At 42.0% G+C, this 22,742-nt stretch overlaps 1 protein-coding gene across 1 annotated transcript; it reads right to left on the reverse strand.

The window, feature by feature from the left end:
• Positions 1 to 658: 658 nt before the first annotated feature.
• Positions 659 to 20,560, reverse strand: LOC134497621 (shugoshin 2-like). Its single transcript, XM_063303410.1, has 9 exons — positions 20,538 to 20,560; positions 18,492 to 18,650; positions 16,284 to 16,459; positions 7,793 to 7,870; positions 5,852 to 5,934; positions 4,885 to 5,159; positions 2,430 to 4,304; positions 1,124 to 1,235; positions 659 to 1,004 (listed from the first exon to the last, which is right to left on the reverse strand). Exons 1-9 carry the CDS (start codon positions 20,551 to 20,553, stop codon positions 866 to 868), a joined length of 2,913 nt encoding a protein of 970 aa, XP_063159480.1. The 5' UTR covers positions 20,554 to 20,560; the 3' UTR covers positions 659 to 865.
• Positions 20,561 to 22,742: the final 2,182 nt, after the last annotated feature.

Genomic DNA, 22,742 nt, shown 5'->3' on the forward strand with positions numbered 1-22,742 from the left:
GTACAATTGTGTTTGACCTCCCCAACAAATTCTGAAGGAATAGATCTACATTTGAGGTGAGACACATTTTAACATCCTCCTCCCCCACTGAGAACACTGTTACTTTCTCCTCATTTAATATTTCTGTTAAATAAAAGATTACTTTCAGTTACTTCTAAAAATAAAGCTATGCTGATCATACATTCAAAGTTTTAGAATACAGCGGAAGCTAAACTATAGTGTCCTTCCTTTGAGAAGGATAGATAAGATTCACTTGGATACAAAATACCCCTTACAATTCTACTTAAGAGGTTAATAATTTTCCACAAATTACTGAAACATTATTCCAAAAATTTCTGAACACAGTTACATAACAAAATAGCTCTTTTCCCCAGTGTATTTTTTTTCTATTTTCTCTTAGAGTTTTCCATACTTTTTATTTAATGAAGGAAAATTTTCATATCTTAGGCCAAAATCAGTAAGGTTATAACCAGATAAAATCTGCTTTCCATCAAAATTAAAGACATTCTCTTGTTTTCTTTTACAGCACTTTGATTAGCAACTCCTCTGCTGTTGTTCAAAGTTTTAAAGGCACACTTCTGTTACAGCAAATAATAATAATCACAGAAGACATGCAAGGTGGTAGAATGACTGATCTTAGTTGACGTTATTTTGACATTTTTCCAAGCTTACATATAGGTCTTCCAATGCATCTTGGAATTCTTAGAATAAATGCAATACAATTCAACAGACCTACTTTGAGAAACATATTTGTAGAGAAGAATTTTATTTTTAAAATGAAATTATTAAAAATGGGTCAATTAAGAATAAACCCATAGCTAGGAAACAATTGCATTGCTGTTTGTCTAAAGACTAGTCACCAAATCTAAGCTGAATTTCCTTTTTTTGTGATCTTGGTTTTCCTGGGCTTTCCAGTTCCTTCTGTCGATTTCTTACTTTTTGTTCTATAGATGGGGGAGCTGAGGAAATCAGTAACTGTAAATGGGTCACCACGTCTCAGTTTGCTGCAGGAAAGAAACATGTAATTTCTCATAAATAACAATGCTGACTTCATATCCAGAAAACAGCATCCAGTTTGTACACCCCACCTGAAAAATTATGTGGAACAAAATGGAAAACTAACCTATTCAGCCTAGGCTCTGCATAGGAAACATCCTTTTTTCTTCGTCTATTTGGACGTATTGGAGAAGTTTCAAGAGGGATGGAATTGGTCAAATCTTTCAGTACTTTGTTCCCTGTGAACACAGGTGATTAACCAGTGCTTATGATAAACCAATACTTCCAGTTGAATTCAGTTATTAAACAGCTGTAAATTACAATTAAGTAAAAGTCTATTAGAGTAGTTTGAGTATCTTTTTTTCATTTTTTAACCATTAATGCTGCAGTCCTATGCCTGTTCATTGGAGATAAGCCCCAATACTTTCTGAGTAGATGTACATAGGATTATACAGTATTCTATAGCTGTGGTCTTTCAAACAGCTTATAGATGTTTGCGATATTAGTTACCAATAAAGTATTATTGGTTGCTAACCTTCACCTCTTTCTAAGTCCCTCTCCTTGGAAGGTTAAAAAAAAACCCTAACCCTTAGCTATCACATCCCCTCTCAACCTTCTCTTCTTCAAGCTAAGCTGACCTTGGTAGTTTAACATTAAATCCATTAATATGGACTTATTTTCCATATTTAGGATACTCTTCAGGCATGTATCTATCTGGGCACAATCCTCTCAAGCAGGAATAACCAATTCCTACATGGCCAACTGGGTAAAGCCTTAGTTAATCTGCTCACTATTTAATAATGATAAAGAGTTCCTATGTGGACAGCCCTTAACTGCCACTAATGCCATTTAAGAAATATCTTTAAGGACAATGAATCTGACAAAAACCAAAGGCAAATTAAGAAGCAAGTTAAGTTGATCATTCTTAACTTAAGCCTCTGTATCTTAGAACTAGTAAGTGAAAGAGGCACAGATAACTTCAAAAGGAATGAAGACCATTTTTTATCTTAAAGATTAATATATACACATTCATGTTAGTTTGTTCTGCTATCTCTATGCTTTTTAAGTCTTTCTTGGCTGGAATCCCAACATTCTCCATTCATGGTAAGGAAACCAAAATTAGAAAAAGGTTTCTCCATCACATGTGTTGATACAGTCTGAGTGAATAGAGGCAAGCTCCTGTTGTATCACAGACTTCTTGCTTTCCAGGACATTGCTTTTCATTCAGTGATGGACTATTACAGAAGGGATCTAAATCACCCCTGTGTGAAAAACCCTGATCTAAATTGCAAGAGGCTAGCGTCATCAGGAATGAAAGCACTAGACATTATATGATTGCACAGAAAGAAAGCTGAAGGCAAAACCACAGTAGAACTCCATGGGGCCCACTATAACCCATCAATTTAATTTGTCTTCAACCTTCTAACACTCACCGTTTTCTTGTAGTGATGCATTTTGTAAAGTTAATTCTGGAATGGCCTGTATGGGTTGCTTCTCCTGTCTTCCAGAAGCCATTGCTTTCTCAATATCATTCTTGAAGACAGTTGAGATCGTTGACAAAGCAGAATCTCTCTCTGGATTTGCCTGGGCTTCAACAGGGTGAAGCATAGTATGTGAACAGCTAGAGCTTTTAGAAAGGACACCTGAAGGAGAATCAGGATTTACAGGCAAAGTCTTGGTAATATCCACAATAGAAGGATTTTGCAGAGCTCTGCAGCCCGGAACTTGAAGAAAGCTCCAACTTGTCTGATTGGTTTGACTGGTTTCACATTCCTCTGGACCTTGAAGGACAAACTCAGAATCAGCACCATCATTACTCGAATCATTTATAGTGCATGTTTTCTTTTTTTTCTTTAAACCAGCCTCGTAGCCTTTGGCAATCCAGCTTGTCTTCTCTGAATGGCTGCTATTTATTTTGGATAAAGAGCAACTGTTTGGGATGGTTGAGGTTCCCCAGCTCTTTTGGACTGAGCTCCTATCCCTGCCTTCAAAAAAAATATCTTCATCATCCAAGGGAACTGAAAATGCAGAAGGTGTACATCTTGATTTTTTTCTCTTGTTTTTACTGACTTTTGGGGCTTTTTCACTCAAATCAAACCCATCTGCATTGGCACTGCAGTGTTCTCTCTGCATGATAGCCCTATCAGCATTCACTGTTTTACCTCTATGTCTTTTTTGGGTTTTACTTTCTGATTGTTGAAGCTCAGAGCCTATATTATCTAAACTCTGTCCTTCCATCTCACTTAGCCAATGGGATCCATTGATTTCATGCATCTTCCTCTTTGATTTTTTATGCTTTACATTCAGTCCTGAAGTTGCTTCTTGACTAGGGACTTGCTTCTGGAAACCAACTGAATGTTCTGTACTCACAATAATGTTTAATGAATTAGACTCTGGGCTCTGGAACCATTTTCCTAGATTATCTAAGTTCTCCAAGTCTGTCTTTTCTTTAGTATCATGTTGAAAAGTATAATTGTTCCTATCATCAGGGGGTCCTGGATCTAGCACAATAGTCCTTCTATAACTTTTGGTTTTATTTGGGCAGTTCGTACTATAACTATAGCTTTTCTCATTTTGTTGAATTTCATTGCTTAATGGTCGAGACTCTGGCCTTTGGAACTGATTTTCTAAGTTCTTCATTTTTTCCAAGAACATCCTTTTTTTTATTTCTTGAGCTGTAGGGTTACAGTTATTTACACAATTTGGCTCCACCACAAAGGTTCTTCTGTTTCGTGTGGTTTGGTCTAAGTGTTGGGAACTACATTCCTCCTCCTCAGTCTGACCTGAATTTTCAATATGACAGGCAGGCTTAGGAAGTTTTATCTTGCTGCTGTTCAGTTCATTGGTTTTTGACATTGCAACATGAATATCCATTTTTCCATTATTACCAGTATTCAAGTTTAATTTTGATTGACTAGTAGAATAGCTTGTGTTCTTTGTTTCAGCATTACCTTTTTCTAGAGGTAAATTTGTTTCATTGGCTTTGAACTTCATATAGCTTTTACTTTTGGTGTCCAGTGTAATAAGTTCACCAACATGACTGACTTCAAGATTCTCTTTAGGAAGGGACTCTGCTTCCTTTGTCCACTGCAGGTCATCAGTGTCCAACAGCTCTGTCTCAGAGTAGTAGTTTCTAAATGCAGCAGGTAAGCCTGTTCTGCGTTTCTTTCTCTTAGTGACATGTTCACTCAACAACATACTATCACTGAATGGTCTTGTAGTATCCTCACATCGCTGAACAGGAGAATTCTTATTGAGGATAGACAGCGAGCAACTCCTGGAATTCTGTGGCACATTCCAAAGGTTGTCTAGAATGATAACTGTATTTATTAGGCAAAAAAAGCATCCTTCAAATCCCCAAACATGCCATTTAAAAAACTTAATGTGGTAAGAATACAAAAAGAGGTCTTTCTATCTAGTAAAGGGTCCATTTAGTTTACCCATTTCTCCAGCGGATATCAGCCAGATACAACTAGAAGATCACAAACAAGAAGATCACAAACAAGATGTGTCTTCCCAGCCCCTTGCTTTGGAGATTACAGAGTATTTTACTATGCCTCTATATTAGATTGAACTGAAACTAGACAGATAACTTGCTGTTTCTGAAGTGCATTCTAAAGAGCAAGATAGAGATAGTGAGAATACAAGTAATGATTATCACACATCTGTAGTTAGAAAGAAAAGGTACCCAACAGCTACTTCTAACTTCAGGACATGAACAGAGTATGCATTTTTATCATGTATGTATTTACACAGAAGTAAATCCCAGAGAAAAAATAAGCAAATGTAACAGTGCAGCTGAGACCATGATTTTGCAATTCCACATTCCTCTGAGTCACACAAGGTACTGTATGGTATAGTATAAGATAAAATTATTCTGGAACATACCTCCAAAAATTGTGCTTGAATTAAGTGCCAAAGCAGAGCCATCCTCTCCATGTAACTCTTGACCACTTTTTCCACTGATTGCCAGTGATTTGTCGGGGAAAGAAGAGAACGACTTCTTTACCTCAGGTAAGGGCCTACTTCTCCAAGTCTCACCAAAAGCATATTCCAAGGGATCGAAAGGAAATGTTTCCAAACTGGTGGACGTGTTTCTCCCATTGTCACTTTCTTCATCATCTACATGTGAAAGCGGAATTCTCATAGATTTTGGTACCACTCTGAAAAGCAGAAAGTGAAGAGAAAAGAGGCTGACAAAAATAGGTTAATGTTATGCCAGATATATGGCAATTATTGTTCTTATCATTAAGGGTTCAATTAAGTGTGATGTAGTGGTTTAGGTGAGTTCTATATTCAAGCCCATGTTTAGCCATGGAAACTCATTAAGAGACTTCAGTGCAGCCATTCTTGCAGAACAACTACCTCATAGGGTTGTTGTGGGGAAAAATGGGAGAAAGGAGCACCATGTATGCAGTCTCCCTTGCAAGGATAAACTGGCTTGGAAAGGAGAATGGAATAAGCAGAGTCATACAAAACCACTTCTAAAACGTTAAAGTTAGGGTGGGTGGGCTCAGCTTATAAGATGATATGAATTTTCAGGCTGGGAGAATCCATTTCCTAAATCTTACCATTCTAAAGTTTACCACCATCAGTACCCAGAATGCAGAGCCCTCAAGCGATGATAGGACAATACCAAAATTGTATCTTTAGGGTAGGGTGGATCTTCCCATGTCAATAGGAGAATGGTAGATGCTGGTTCACTGCTATAATCCCCAAATGACTAATGACAATGAAAATGATGCCACTTTATTATAGAAAGAAAGTAGGACCATCAACTGTTTATACATCCCATGAATAACATATACTTATCCTTCTTTCCACTGAAAACAATACGATTTGCTTTTGTGCATACCGAGAACAGTTGCCACCGCCCTGATTGCCAGAAGTATCCTGAGTACCACTGTGTCCTCTTTCATTCAGCAATGAAGAATCACTCTATAGAGGAGAAAAGACCATGTAAGATTTAAGATTAAGATAAAATCTAATTTAACATTTACCTCTTAAATTACATTTTATAATTGACAACCCATTCCAAAATTCTGTGCAATAGATGTAAGACTTTGGCCCGGTTCATATATATTGCTAAATCATAATATGCTTTGTTAAGCATAGCATGTATGAACTCACCCATTACAGATGAGTATTATGTGTACACTGAATTACTGTGGCTTTTTCAAATCCTGGTATAACATTAAGTGTGAACCTGCAACTTTTAGAATGACACTTAAATATTTGATATTTGCTAAGTTCATAGAACCCTTTCAAGTCCTGCTATGCTGTCTCATTGTGTCAGGGGGGTGCTCTTGGGAGGGATGAGCAAAGAATGCCAGGTGTATATGCCAACAGTATATAGTCTAAACAGCGTCACCAAAGGCATGAAGATAATTCCAGCTGCCCATCTAAAGCATGTAGACACCTGCAGTATATCACGCAGCAGCAATACAGAAAGTTCTAGGAGTGGATGATCACTTTAGTGACAACAGCAAAGGCATAATTTCATACTGCATGGAAAGGCAATGGTAAATGATCCTGTATTTTACCAAGAAAACCACATGAACAGACAAGATAAAGTGATTGATGATGTAGTGGCAGATGTCACTCAGCAAGCTACTAAGAAAAAGTTGAGCATCGTTTGGAGTATTAATGGTATTTATGAATTGACTAGATTAAGGTTTTCTGGACACTTGTCTGCTGATGCTGCCATGCAAGAAAAGAAAGTCTGAAGCTACAAAGACAGAATTATAGTCGGAACATGGAATGTAAGACACATGAACTTGGGAAAGCTCAACACAGTGAAAGATTAAATAAATCAACTACACACTGACATCTTAGGCATCAGCAAATTGAAATGGACTCAGAGTAGACAATTTCAGTCAGAAAATTACACTGTTTACTACTCAGGATGTGAAAAACAAAGAAGGAGCAGCATTGCTTTCAGTCAGGAAGGATATAGGAAGGACAGTATTTGAGTACAATGCAATTAATGATTGAATAATATCAATTAGACTTCACAGACAGCCCTTTAATATGATGATTGTCAACCACTAATGCAGAAGAAGAGAAGGCTGACAAGTTTTATGGTCAGGTTTGATTTGAAATCAAGAGAACATACTAACAGGATGTGCTGCTTGTGGTTGGAGAGTAGAATGCCAACATTGGAAATAATGAGAAAATTGTAGCTGGACTGAATGGCCTAGGAAGCAAAAATGGAGTAGAAGGACTTATCTGTTTCTGCCAATCAAATGAAAGTCTTGGAAAAGTTATTTTCTCTACCTACAAAAATCAGAATAATCCAGGCAATAGCTTTCCAGCACTCTATCAATGTGAAAGTTGGACTTTGAAGAAGCAAGAGAGAAAGAATATTGACATTTTCCAACTTTGGTGCTGGAGAAGACACCTGAGAATACCACAGTTAGCAAACCAATCCAGGATTCTCACATGAGACACAAATGAACAGGCTCATATTATTGTATTTTGGACACATTATGCAAAGACATACTGTAGGTCCCTTGAGAAATCTATATTTCTAAATATATAAATCTATAAATTTGGAAAAGATGGAAAGAAAGAAGGCAAAGACCAGCAGCAAGGTGGATGGAGTCAATTACAGCAGCAATGGGTACACCACTGGGAGACCTGAATGGCCGGTCTGGGAAGAAATCATCCTGGAGAAGGTCAATCTATGTGGTTGCTAAGAATTAACATTGACTTACTGGCACATAATCAGATTAAATGAAGTTTACATAAACAAAAGAAATGCATTCTGAAAATATTAAACTGTCTATTTTCTCACCTCAGAAAATCTGGTCAGCTTGATTGCAGTTTGAAAGCAGCTATTTATAAAGGGCTGCAGTTGATCAATATATTTATTCTGCATCAAGACAAAACATATCCTTTTAGAACTATTTAGTTTTAGTTTCTTTAATGTCACAATACTCAATATAAAACTTTGGTTTGTTGGATTAGTTCAATGCCCTCCAATCCAGCAGCTAAAATAATATATTCTTCATTATATCCTTCTAAAATATTGCAGTTATTAGAAAGAATTCCATTACTCCTCAGAATACTTTATAATTTTCACAATGACACAAATAACTGGATTCAGTCTTTCCATTACAGTGACATCTGGAGAAATTCTCATACGAATACTAATAATGACTTTATTGATTAGTCATGAGGCCATATCAAAATACAAAACACAAGACAATAACAAAATAAATGAAAGACAAAACTAGAAGAAAATGCATTTCATATTTATCATCCATATAGTTTACTCCGATCAGATCTCAATTGTACTGTTTTATTCAGATAAAAAGCCTTATTATACGTAATATTTAGGTTCTGACCACATTATGTTATTCAGTTGTATGGATCCCAATGCACTGTTCATTTAATGTGTAGTTCAAGGTATCGATCTCTCACTTTGCTATACAGGTGGCATTCAAATGTATGTGCTATATCCTCAATCCCAGGAGCATCGTAAGTACAAGTACATTTATGATAGGGAACTTGGTTGAATCTTCCATATTTAACCATTTTATCTAACTGCTCAAATCTCACTCAGGTAAATACCCTCCCTGAGATACCTGAACATGTTTGTATTTAGGTATTTTTCAATTTGAAAGGTGCATTTATAGCAGCTCACCCATTTCAGTGTGCCAGCCTTACTCAGCTATATCTCTTTGAGCTGTTATGTCCAAGACGCTTTGTCCAGTAATCTTTTAAACTTGTCTCTCCAGAGACAGTTGGACAAGAGACAGAGAGGCTGTAACACCTGATATAATTTGTAAATTGTACAATCCAAGAGATCTCTTAACTGTCAGGGTTTGAGGCAAAGAAACCACGCTGAGCCAGGAATTGGGCTCTAGTTCTTTATTGTTTCTACCATACACAGAATCTTGCTAAACTAGGCAAGGCCAAAAGGTGCTAGGGAGAAATACTCCAGGGAATCTAAGGCAGGCCCTGTCTCAGCTTCTTGGCCGGCTGCCCAAGGACCTCCAAACTGTAAGATCTTTTCCCCCCCCTGGAATGCACCCCCTCCTTCCTCCCCTGCGACCTCCATTGCACCGCCTCCCTCCTCAGAGACACATTCCATCACATCAACTGAGATTTAATTTGGTATATCAGACATAATTTTGGGAGTCTATCAGTTTCAGTAGAATTAATTCTCCACCAACAATTACAGGTAGTTGTCGCTTAACAACCAGTCGTTTAATGACCATTCAAAGCAACAACATTGGAAAGGGTGGTTTATGGCCTCTAAAGCACTTCCAGCCATTGTGAAACGTTGTGCCACCCCTCCCCCATGATCACGTGACCGCATTTCAGGTGCTCAGCAGCTGGCTCACATTTACGACCAGTTGCCAAGCGCCCCATGATCATGTGACTGCCATTTGCCATCTTGTTTGCTGGCTTCCCCAGAAAGTCCATGGGGATGCTAGCAGGGAAGGTTGCAAGCTGGGGGGAATGGAGGGGAGGGGAAACCCTTCATGGAGCCACAAGAACGAAGCGTTCCTCCAACCCCACCAAGGTTCTCCCCTCTGTGCACAGAGGGGAGGGGAAACCCTTCAGAAGGCAGCTCTTTCTTTCCATCCGCTTAAGGACTGAGGAGATCACTTAAAGACAGCAACCAGAAGTGCTGGGATTGCAGTAGTTGAGAAAAGTAGTCACATGGGTGACTCGCTTAACAACAAATTCACTCAATGACCAAGATTCCGGTCCCAATTGTGGTCATTAATCAAGAACAACCTGTATATGCCTTAATTTTTGACAAAGAATACAGTATATGTGTGTGTGTGTGTGTATTTCCAACTTGGCTCTAACTTCAACAACTGGGTTTCATACAACATCCATCCATCCATCCATCTATCAAATTTGTCACCACACATCTCCTCCCACTGGAGAGACTCTGGGCAGTTTACAACAAAATACTCACTAAAACAATAAATATATAAAAATGCCTTATAAAATTACATATCATTAATAAATATAAATAAGAGTAAAGTCCAGATGGCTATGATCTCATTCAGTCTTTGCATGGAAGGGGTACTTCAAGGCACTAGCCAACCCCATGCATGACTGTTCTCCTCCCAGCCCCAGGCCAGGTGGTAGAGCCAGGTCTTCAAGTTCCTCTGAAAGGCCAGGAGCGATGGGGCAAGCCTCACCTCTGGGGGCAAGATGTTCCAAAGGGCGGGTGCTACTGCAGAGAAGGCCTGCCTCCTGGACCCCGCCAGATGGAATTCTCTTACCGATGGGGTCCTCAGCATGCCCTCTCTGCAAGATTGGGTGGGGCGGGTTGATGTAACAGGGAGGAGGCCATCCCTCAGGTAACCTGGACTGACACGTAGGGCTTTAAAGGTGAATTGGACCCGGAAGCAGACTGGTATCCAATGCAGCTCACGTAGCAAAGGTGTTATATGTGCCCTTCTGGGGGCACCAGAAATAGCCTGCACAGCTGCATTCTGGACCAGCTGTAGCTTCCAGATACTCTTCAAGGGTAGCCCCATGTAGAGCGCGGTGCAGTAGCCAATATGGGAGATAACAAGGGCATGAGTGACCGTTTGAAGGGCTTCCCAATCCAGGAAAGGGCGTAACTAGTGCACAACATGGAGCTGCGCAAAGGCCCTTCTGGCCACGGTTGCCACCTGCTCTTCAAGTGAGTCCAAGAGGACCCCCAAGTTACACACCAGGCCTGTCTGGGGCAGTGCAACCCCACCCAGAACCAAAGGTGACAAAGTCCCGGATACAGAAGAGCCATTAACCCCCAGCCACTCCGTCTTACCAGGGTTCAGCTGAAGCCTGTTGTTCCCCATCCAGGCCCCCACAGCCTCCAGGCACCTGGAAAGGGCAATCACGGCATCACTTACTTCACCAGGGATGGAGATATACAATTGGGTATCATCAGCATATTGATGATACCTCATCCCATGGTGACGGATGATCTCACCCAGCGGTTTCATGTAGATGTTGAATAGGAGAGGAGAGAGAACCGAACCCTGTGGCACCCCACAATGGAGGGGTTGAGGGTCGGAGCTCTCACCTCCTATCACCACCGATTGGGACCGGCCCTGGAAGAAGGAGGTGAACCAGTGCAGAACCACACCGACCACCCCCAACTCCCTGAGCCACCCCAAAAGTATACCATGGTTGATGGTATCAAAAGCCGTTGAGAGATCAAGAACAGCAAGGATGGATGCACTGCCACCATCCCGCTCCCGCCAGAGATCATCCATAAGTGCGACCAATGCCATTTCCATTCCATATCCGGCCCTGAAACCTGACTGAAAGGGGTCTAGATAATCTGTTTCATCCAGAACCCTCTGGAGCTGTAATGCCCCCACTTTCTCAACCACTTTCTCCAAAAAGGGGAAGTGGGACAAAAATTGCCCAATACAGTAGGGTCCACCAATGGCTTGAGGAGGGGGTGCACCAGCACCTCCTTAAAGACAGTTGGAAACAGCCCCTCCCTCAAGGATGTATTAACCATCGCCTGGACCCACCCACATGTCACCTCCCAAGCTGCTTTCACCAGCCAGGAGGGACATGGGTCTAGATGACAAGTGGTGGCATTTACTGTCTGGAGGATCCTGTCCACTTCCTTGAGTCCAACAGGATCAAACTGTTCCCAGGTAACTAGGTAAGTCCGTTTCCTTGGTATCTCCATGGACCATCCCTCACGCTTGGAGTCTAGTGTAGAATGGACCCGAGCGATTTTATCCTGAAGATGCTCCAAAAACTCCTCTGCGCGGCCCTGTAGTTGGGTCACTTGGCCCACCTTCCCCAAAAGGGATCAAGTGTTTTTAAACAGGGCTGTTAGGTGGCATTCTGCAGATGCGGTAAGGGTGGAGAAGTATTGATGCTTTGCTGCTCTTATCGCCACCAGGTAGGCCTTAATAGTGGCTCTAACTAGTGTTTGGTCGGATTCGGTCTTTGTCTTCCTCCAGCAACGCTCTAGATGTCTCTTAAGCCTCTTCAGAACCCTCAGCTCCTCCGTAAACCATGGAGAGTTTCGGGTTCAACGGGGTAAGAGAGGTTGCACAGGCGCAATCCTGTCCAAGGCCCCAGCCGCCTCTCTATTCCAAGCAGCGGCCAGGGCCTCTGCCAGACCGTGCAGCAGATACTTGGGTATAACCCCCAGCTCCCTCTGAAACCCTACCGGGTCCATCAGTCGCCGGGGGCAGACCAATTGAATGGGTCCTACCTCCCTGCGGAGGGGGGTGGCATAAGAGAATCTCAGGGACACCAGGGTATGGTCTGACCATGACAATGGGGACAGATCTATCTCTCCCCTCAGATCACATCGTCACTGCTCTGACAAGAAAACCAAGTCTGGGGTGAGACCACTGTCTTGAGTTAGGTCCCGAATAATCTGAGACAGGCCCATGGCTGCCATGGTAGCCATGAACTCCTGAGCCTCCTCCGAGGCACACCCCAGTGACAGCAGGTTGAAGTCCTGCAGAACCATAAGTCTGGGAACTCCACCGCCAACCCTGAGATGGCCTCCAGCAGCTCAGGCAGGGAGGTTGCTACGCAGCAGGGAAGCTGGTACAGTAACAACACTCCCAACTGTTCTCGGGAACCCAACTTGAAGAACAGGGTCTCACACCCAGCCACTTGTGGAGCAGTGCCCAGTTAGAAAATATATTTCAGAATTTGTACTGCAGTTTGACGTAACAAAGATTGTGATTCAAAAATCATGTTGAGAATTAAGTTACCATGTTTTCTTTATTTTACCTAAGGTTCTAGGTCTCAAAAACAGAGCAGCAATAAATACTAAAATTTCTAAAAACTGGCAACAAAGTGTGTTTGTTGTTGTTTATTCGTTTAGTCGCTTCCGACTCTTCGTGACTTCATGGACCAGCCCACGCCAGAGCTTCCTGTCGGTCGTCAACACCTCCAGCTCCCCCAGGGACGAGTCCGTCACCTCTAGAATATCATCCATCCATCTTGCCCTTGGTCGGCCCCTCTTCCTTTTGCCTTCCACTCTCCCTAGCATCAGCATCTTCTCCAGGGTGTCCTGTCTTCTCATTATGTGGCCAAAGTATTTCAGTTTTGCCTTTAATATCATTCCCTCAAGTGAGCAGTCTGGCTTTATTTCCTGGAGGATGGACTGGTTGGATCTTCTTGCAGTCCAAGGCACTCTCAGAATTTTCCTCCAACACCACAGTTCAAAAGCATCGATCTTCCTTCGCTCAGCCTTCCTTATGGTCCAGCTCTCGCAGCCATATGTTACTACAGGGAATACCATTGCTTTAACTATGCGGGCCTTTGTCGTCAGTGCGATGTCTCTGCTCTTAACTATTTTATCGAGATTTGTCATTGCTCTTCTCCCAAGGATTAAGCGTCTTCTGATTTCCTGACTGCAGTCAGCATCTGCAGTAATCTTTGCACCTAGGAATACAAAGTCTTTCACTGCTTCTACATTTTCTCCCTCTATTTGCCAGTTATCAGTCAAGCTGGTTGCCATAATCTTGTTTTTTTTCAGGTTTAGCTGCAAACCAGCTTTTGCACTTTCTTCTTTCACCTTCATCATAAGGCTCCTCAGTTCCTCTTCACTTTCAGCCATCGAAGTGGTATCATCTGCATATCTGAGATTGTTAATGTTCCTTCCAGAGATTTTAACTCCAGCCTTGGATTCCTCAAGCCCAGCTTGTCGCATGATGTGTTCTGCGTACAAGTTGAATAGGTAGAGTGAGAGTATATAGCCCTGCCGTACTCCTTTCCCAATCTTAAACCAGTCCGTTGTTCCGTGGTCTGTTCTTACTGTTGCTACTTGGTGGTTATACAGATTCTTCAGGAGGCAGACAAGATGACTTGGTATCCCCATACCACTAAGAACTTGCCACAATTTGTTATGGTCCACACAGTCAAAGGCTTTAGAATAGTCAATAAAACAGAAATAGATGTTTTTCTGAAACTCCCTGGCTTTTTCCATTATCCAGCGGATATTGGCAATTTGGTCCCTAGTTCCTCTGCCTTTTCTAAACCCAGCTTGTACATCTGCCAATTCTCACTCCATGAACTGCTGAAGTCTACCTTGCAGGATCTTGAGCATTACCTTACTGGCATGTGAAATGAGTGCCACTGTTCGATAGTTTGACCGTTCTTTAGTGTTTCCCTTTTTTGGTATGGGGATATAAGTTGATTCTTTCCAATCTGATGGCCATTCTTGTGTTTTCCAAATTTGCTGGCATATAGCATGCATTACCTTGACAGCATCATCTTGCAACATTTTGAACAGTTCAGCCATCGTCTCCTGCTGCCTTGTTATTAGCAATGCTTCTTAAGGCCCACTCAACCTCACTCTTCAGGATGTCTGGCTCTAGCTCACTGACCACACCGTCAAAGCTATTCCCGATATTGTTATCCTTCCTATACAGGTCTTCTCTATATATTTTTGCCACCTTTTCTTGATCTTTTCTTCTTCTGTTAGGTCCTTGCCATCTTTGTTTTTGATCATACCCATTTTGGCCTGGAATTTACCTCCGATGTTTCTAATTTTCTGGAAGAGGTCTCTTGTCCTTCCTATTCTATTGTCTTCTTCCACTTCCGCGCATTGCTTGTTTAAAAATAATTCCTTATCTCTTCTGGCTAACCTCTGGAATTTTGCATTTAATTGGGCATATCTCCCCCTATCACTGTTGCCTTTTGCTTTCCTTCTTTCTTGGGCTACTTCTAGTGTCTCAGCAGACAGCCATTTTGCCTTCTTGGTTTTCTCTTTCTTTGGGATGTATTTTGTTGCCGCCTCCTGAACAATGCTGCCAACTTCTGTCCAGAGTTCTTCCGGGACCCTATCTACTAAGTCCAGTCCCTTAAATCGATTCTTCACCTCCACTGCATATTCCTTAGGAATATTAGTGAGCTCATATCTAGCTGATCTGTGGGTCTTCCCTAATCTCTTTAGTCTGATCCTAAATTGTGCAAGAAGTTCGTGATCTGAACTACAGTCAGCTCCAGGCCTTGTTTTTACCGACTGTACAGATGTCCGCCACCTTTGGCTGCAAAGGATGTAATCAATCTGATTTCGGTGTTGTCCATCTGGGGAAGTTCACGTATAAAGCCGTCTCTTAGGTTGTTGGAAGAGAGTGTTTGTTATGCAGAGTGAATTGTCTTGGCAAAATTCTATCAGCCTATGTCCTCCTTCGTTTTGTTCTCCCAGGCCATACTTACCTGTAATTCCAGGTGTCATTTGACTGCCCACCTTAGCATTCCAGTCTCCTGTGATGAAAATAACAGCTCTTTTAGGCGTGTTGTCCAGTAGGTGCTGCAGATCCTCATAGAACTCCTCTACTTCAGCTTCTTCAGCATTTGTGGTTGGGGCGTATATTTGGATCACTGTGATGTTAGATGGCTTGCCCTGAATTTGAATTGAGATCATTCTGTCGTTTTTTGGGTTGTATCCAAGCACTGCTTTAGCCACTTGACTATTAATTATGAAGGCTACTCCATTTCTTCTGTGGTCCTCTTGTCCACAGTAGTAGATCTGGTGGTCATTTGATGTGAAATGGCCCATTCCAGTCCATTTCAGTTCACTGACGCCCAGAATGTCTATCTTTAATCTTGACATCTCACCAATAACCACATCCAATTTGCCCTGGCTCATAGATCTTACATTCCAGGTTCCAATGGTGTGTTGATCCTTAGAACATCGGATTCGCCGTTCACCACCAGCACCGTCGGCCGCTAGCCGTCCTTTCGGCTTTGAGCTAGCTGCGTCATCACGTCTGGGGCTAGTTGAGCTCATCCTCTGTTTCTCCCCAGTAGCATTTTGACCATCTTCCGACCTGGGGGTCTCATCTTCCGATGGTATACCGACATATCTCTGGTTGTACTGATCCATTTAGTTTTCACGGCAAGAATACTGGGGTGGGTTGCCATTACCTTCCCCAGGGATCGCATTTAGTCTGACCTCTCTGTCATGACCTTCCCGTCTTGGGTGGCCCTTCACGGTTTAGCTCATGGCATCATTGAGGTGCTCAAGCTCCAGCACCACGACAAGGTAACTATCCTTTGCTGAAGTGGCAACAAAGTGTAAACAAAACAAAGTAACTTTAAAATTAGCAATCTACATCATTCTGTGGTAGCAACAACACTTTTAATAGTCCATGTTCCAGAATGATACATTATCTCAGTATCTTCTGTAGCTCTTTACTCGCTAGGGAGCATGATAATGGAAATAATATAGACCTGGTATTGCAAAAAACCCCTCTCTATTGTGCAAATTTTACATGACAGAAAAAAGACTCCAGTTCCTGCAGAAACACAGAATTTTGCTAACATCCTACCACAGCTGAGAGCTTTTGGCGCAAGCAAGCATTTTCAAAGTGACCCAATTCCACTTCTTTCTGCAGCAGCATCTTGTCTTCGGTAAGTTTCTGAGCTGTTATCTTGGCAGCATTGAGGGCCAGAGCCAATGCTTTGTTGTTCTGTTTCAGGGAGACCTTAATAATAGAGGAATTATCTATACAGAAAAAAGAAAGAAAAGGAAAGGAAGAATTAGGGGGCATTGCTGTTGTTGTCTTTGCCACATTTGAGCCCCCAATCTAAGGTTTGGCAGCTCTGAAGTCTGTTTCTTTGGGATGAGTTCCCCAGTCTCCATGCCAACAACTTTCCTCACCTGAACTAGTAAATGGCTTAGGTTGTCAGCTTTCCTTCCTATCAATGAGTGAGTTTTCCTTTTGGCTCCACTTTGTGGTTGCTTCAGCTATAGTTAAGTGAAACCTCTCTAGTAGTCTTTCAAGCCAGGTCCCCCAAAGCTATTCACTCTCAGAAACTCTTACAGGCCCTTGACCAATTATAACTGGATTGTACAGCAACTTGTGGTACACCTGGCAAGGGGAAAGTATCACTGCCAGGTTGGCCGGAGCTCACTTCCTAGACAAGATGGCTTAGATGGAGGTCATGTCTGATATCTCAGACATGCGTTTTAGCCTCGTTAACTCTGAGCATGTGTCAAGTCAGTCACATAAAGTTGTATATAAAGACATAGTTTATACTAAGAGCCAAAACAGAGTATTTAAACCTATGTGGGGTGGCAAGCCTGTGCACTATTGCCCTGCCCCAAATATTCCTAGACATACCTGCTCCTGCAGCATTTCTCCCTGCAGAGGGGGTGCTATTCAAGATCAGGCAATCAAATCCGTTTCAGGGCTCAACACTTAACATGAAAAGCTGAAGAACCCAGGGAGCAAGATGCCACGTCTCTTATGTATTATTTAATACCTTTTCAGGCTAATTATCAGTCTGTACAGAATTGCTTCTGCTGCAGACTAGCATTTCTCACATCCTTGGTATGTATTAACCAAGGCATGAAGAGCAGCATTTTTTTTCCCCTAATGGCAAAGTAGGTTAATATAAAGCTGCCTTAAGCAAGTCAGTGCTAGATACTATGACAGGCACTAGGTCTACAATTTCTTAATATTTGGCCCTTCGCCGACCTGCTACCCAATGTCTTTTTAACTGGTGACTGGGCCAAAGCATCAGTTCTACCTGGAGTTTATCTGCTCTACCTTGGAGTTTTGAACCCACACCTTATATTATGAATCAGTTTCTTGCTGGTCTCCTTCCATTCATACGTAACACTAAATCATATAAAGCAAAGCAGCTGGGGTCATGTGTCACATTGTGGCAATATTTAAACCCAGTTACTACCTTTCTAGAATTTCAGGCAGGAGATTTTTATGCCCCACCTAGATTATCTTGACAGAACTGGGGATAATCTACTTGCAAGGTATATGCTCAATCACTAAACTGTAGTCTTTTTTCCTACACACACACATGACCAAATCTTCAGTAATTCTGCCATTCATTCATTCATTCATTCATTTATATTTTTCAAATTTCTATCACTGCCCATCACCCCTTTGGGGGACTCTGGGCAGTTTACAATAAACCATATTTTCTATGGTGTCAGCCATAGTTTCTTTACTCTCATTTCACTTAAATAAAGTATGGTTTTAATTAAATTAAAAGGAAGGAAGGTATTCCCTAAATTAGAACAATGCAATTGCATATTTATATAATACCTCTGTATTTCTCCAACATGCAACCTGTGTGCCGAATAAGTCAAGGAAAATAAAAATGCTACAAAGCTGAACTTTAACTGTGCCCTATAAATATGTATCAACTGATAAACCTCCTTATCTGTTAAAGTAGTGATAGGCAACTTTTTGTTGGCCAAGGGTTTCATGTAACATAGGGGGAGGGGGAAATGATTGAGAAGTGGGTGGGATCACTTCATACATGTGGGCAAGTGTGCTTTTTAAGGTGAATGTGGGAGTTGCATTATATAATTTTTTAAAAAAAATTATGATATGCCTATTAAAAATAATAATGCTATACCTTTCATCTATTACACACCTCAAAATGGCAAGAAACTGTAACTTTTCAGCAATCATGTCTTAAGAGGTCACTGAGGACTGGAAAAAGTACATTGAGAGCTGTAGCTTGCCCACCTCTGCATTAAAGCCTACGAGTTCAATATGGCTACTTACTTATTGTTCTTGTTCTGATCTTTGATACAAGGGAAGCATTCAGCTTTGCTGTTCTTAATGCTCCATTTTTCTTTTCTTTCATCCGTTCCCTGACTCCACTCTTAAAGAATAACGAGGATGTTTCTGTGTGTTCCTGTAACGACATTCTTTCCAACAGTTCTGTCAGGTGTACAGAAAAAAAAAACAGAGATATCAGACAGTGCCTTTTTTTTCTAGTCTGCAATTATTTACAGAGTGCTCTTTTCGTTTGTTTTTTACAGAGTTTAGGTGTAACAGGCAAAAACAAGTGTGTCACAATGTCCATTCAAAATGAGATACCTCACTTCATCGTGCGTGCCATCTTTTGGCATACACATTTATTATTATTATTATTATTATTATTATTATTATTATTATTCCCTTCGAATCCAGGTCACTCCATAGCCATAATAAAAAGATTGAGGAGAAAGGTACCAAGATGCATACAATGTAAGTTCAATCCAGAAAATTGGTCAAGCTAGAACTATACACTAAGATATACTACTCTAGCTCATAAACATACTCAAACATCGGATTTAGTAGCTTCTCATGGTTCTTAGCATGCTGAGCAATGTGACTATAAAATAGTGTTCACAAAAAATGAGTGAGATAGAAAATTGTTCATGAAATTACATTTTTGCATATTGATCTTTAGAGGGAACCAGAGAGCATCTCTTTGGTCTTGAAACCTGTGTCTCCAATTATTATATTATAGATATATTCACATAAAAGAGTAAACTAGAGTTCTTCAGTTTTGGCCTCATTCTACCAAAGGCTGGCTAGTGAACACTGCCCAAAAAGCTCTTATTTGGCTTTTCTGGGAAGTGCAAACAGCTCAAATAACTAGGAACTCACCAGATTGTCTCATTTGAACCCAGATCCTGTCATCCACTCCTCTATCAAGCCTGAGTCATAAAAACAACTATAATTCTTCTCCACTTCATATTTGGTCTATCAAGAGGACAGGCAAGTTTTAAGCAAGTAGGGACCCTGATCCAAGCAGATCCCACCTTATGTGCAGCAGCCCTCCATGCATGCATCTGTACACCCCAGGGCCCTTCACACTGCCCCAATTCATTGACATGGGGATAGGTAATATAACCCCAAAACATTATCACATAAAAAGTCTGTAGGAAAGCCAGTCACATATTTGAATAGCCTCCCTAAATACAAGATTTTTGAAGTTTTGCATATTTGTGAATGCTGTGGAGCAATAAGTCTTCTATTAAGGCACTAGCTTTTTGTCTGCAAAGTTATCAATGGAGATGAAGCAACCCCTCCTTCTCTCATCTGAGGCTTTAAGACAGGATTGTTCTTCCTCACCAGGAATCTTCCAATTTATCCTCTTGCATGGCATAAACCAGGAGGGGTAAAAAAATCAGTCTCCCCTCACACACACATTTGTTAACCATCCATTTCCATGCATTTTTCTGCAATGCAGAACTACTCAGTGTAGTAGAGTGAAATAATACAGAATCAAATCCACACTTGGACAAGATTTCTAAGTAATACTGGGCCAATCATAATCCAACCTGCCCTATGTTACGGGTATGATGTTGAGAAGAAGGCTACCGCATGTGGTTACAAAATTCCAGATGACCACTAGATGGCAGGAAAGAGAGTTTCCCGTATATCTTTGCCAGATAGATAATCTGGTGACTGTCCAGAGTTTTGCAGCCCTGCATGCTGACTGGGGAATTCTGGGAGTTGAAGTCCACAGATCTTAAGGCTGTTGAGGTTGAAAAACACTGGTCTCGATAAAGGTAGGGGGAAACCAAATATGCTGCCTTCTCAGAGGAAGACACAGAATTATAAAAAGTATATAGAGATAAAGAAACGCGATCGATCAACGCCTCGGCAGTAACAGCTGCTACAAAAGGCATACCATGTCCACCAAACAGGTGCCCCGCTGCATCTGAAAATGGGCGGAGAAGCCTCTCCTTTGCGCAGACCGCTCGAAGAAGCGGCTCGCCGTTTTGCCTTCCACACAGCCCCTTCTCCCCCACCATCCGAGGAAGTCACAATTACCCTTGCCGGCGTTCATAAAAAAAAAACAACTTTCGGATTGTGGTATATGGAATAATACAATTTGTAAAAATAATAATAATACCAATTATTATTGATATTATAAGGCAAAATCATATAGATCTTGGTTGGGGGAGATTTTAAGGTATAAATACTAATATTAGTTAATAGCAAAGTTTAAGCTAGTGAGTAACACAATGATAAATAATTAAACTAACATGAAGACAGAAAGAGACAGTTAACACAGGTAAAGGTTTAAATGTGTAAAAGCCTTGGGCCAATGAGGTGGCTTACAAGTAAGAACTCTTTCAAAAGAAACAAAGGGAAGCAATTGGTCTCTAACTAATTAGCCTAACACTGACCAACAGAGGAGACATATGAACAAAGGCTCCTCCAGGGTGTGCTAAGCAAGGAGATAGAGTAAATGTAACCATATGAGATATTGTCCTATGAGGATTTCACTGTGTGAAAACCTTGGAATGTTTCAAATGCTTCAAAATAGGCTTTTACAAGCATAAGCAAAATAAGATAGAGGGGTCCAGGGAATGAGGCGGTCGGAAGATTGTGCGTCTGAGTGCCCAGCCAATGGGTAAACAGGCCAGAAAGGAGAAGGGGGAGGCTGGACAGGGAAAGGTATAAGAAAGTGTGTATTTGTAATTTTGTGTGTGGCATCTTTCCTTTTGATCGGACTCTGCGTAGCCTGGTCAAGGTGCCCACCGCGCTTTGCAAACCGCTTCAAATAAAGTAAGTTCCTTTTCAGAAATCTCTGGTCCAGTTCTCGTGTTTTTCATATCTAACAAATTGGCGCCCAACGTGGGGCTCTGCACAGCACCTCGGGGCCGGATGGGAGCCACGGCCTGACCTCCTGGAAGACGCGTCCTACCCGGTTTTAGGTAGCCAGGAGGGCGGAACGTGGAGACTCCGGCCTGAGAGCAGAGGTGTTCGAGCCAAACGAACAAAAAGGACGGACCATCGGAGCACTCTGAAAAGGAAAAAGGAAGGGTGAGGGATGTCAGAAGGGTGATGTTGCAGCCCCTGTAAAAGGCCGGGAAACTCCACGCGTGGACCCAGGTGAGTAGACTTGGTGGAAACAGAGCGCCACTTTAAGACACCTGGGCGGTTGGGGGATTGGGTAGGTCTCTCCAGGTTCGGAGATCCAGTGAAAGTGTGTGTGTGTGACGCCCCGAGGGCCTCAGAGGCTGGCAAGGCGGAGCGAGAGTGGATCCCCGAAACGCCGCGGTTCCATACCCCCGAGAGGGGATTGGCCGGAGAAGGGGAGAAGCGGAAGTGAATAACTGGATCGAGGAAAAACTGGGAAGGGAGAGGCTGAGGAACCAATAAAGGCAGCGGTAAATTCCCTTCTGGGTAACTCCCGAGGTTGTTGTGTCCGCTCTGGGACGATTGGGAACGCTTCTTGAAACTCTTCTCGATGCCATAGGTTGAGGTTGGACTTTAAAACTAGCCAGCGCTTGCTGGGAGGCCAGCCCGGTTTTACCCCCGACAGTCAGAGGCTTAAAATTGCTGAAAAGCACATCCAGCGTGGGCTGGAGTACTCTACTTTGGGTGTAAAACAACCAGATGATCGAGAAGGGGCCCCATAATCCGGGTGAAGGAAGGCGATAACCAAATATGGGCAACACTAAAAGTTCCGGAGGAAAGGAACGGTCCCTTCAAAGTATACCTAAAGAGTCCGCTCGGACTCTTGTTGGAGAATTGGGAAAAGAAACCCTATAGAAAAATGGTAAAGAAATGGCAATTAGGTAAAGAAGTCACTCAGTTAAAGGACTATGTGGGAGGGAATGGTCTCACGGACCAGGTGCCTTATGTAGAAGTCTAGTATCATGTGTCTTGGGAAGGGCCAGATCCGCCCACAGGCATTTTTGTAAGTAAAGAGAACAGCAGCGATGAGGAATGCCTTCGAGAGGGGCTAGTGCTGATCAAGGATCAGGGTGAGAGAAGGCAGTAACCAAGATGGGCTGAGGAGAATATAGAGGATTTCTTAAAGGAAACGCAGAAAATCTATGTACAAAAAGAAACAGTGAAAAACGTAAGCAGAAGGGCAGGATCAGGGTAGCAACAATAAGGGAGGTTATGGAACAAAGGGAACACAGCAGGACGCCGCCACTCAGAGATGAGGAAAGTATAGGTGTGGAAATGGCGGGGAAGAAGAGAACTGGTAGAAATCAATCCTGGGAGTCCTTCAGGACT

The sequence above is a fragment of the Candoia aspera genome, chromosome 1 (assembly GCF_035149785.1).
Source record: "Candoia aspera isolate rCanAsp1 chromosome 1, rCanAsp1.hap2, whole genome shotgun sequence".
Classification (NCBI taxonomy): Eukaryota; Metazoa; Chordata; class Lepidosauria; order Squamata; family Boidae; genus Candoia; species Candoia aspera.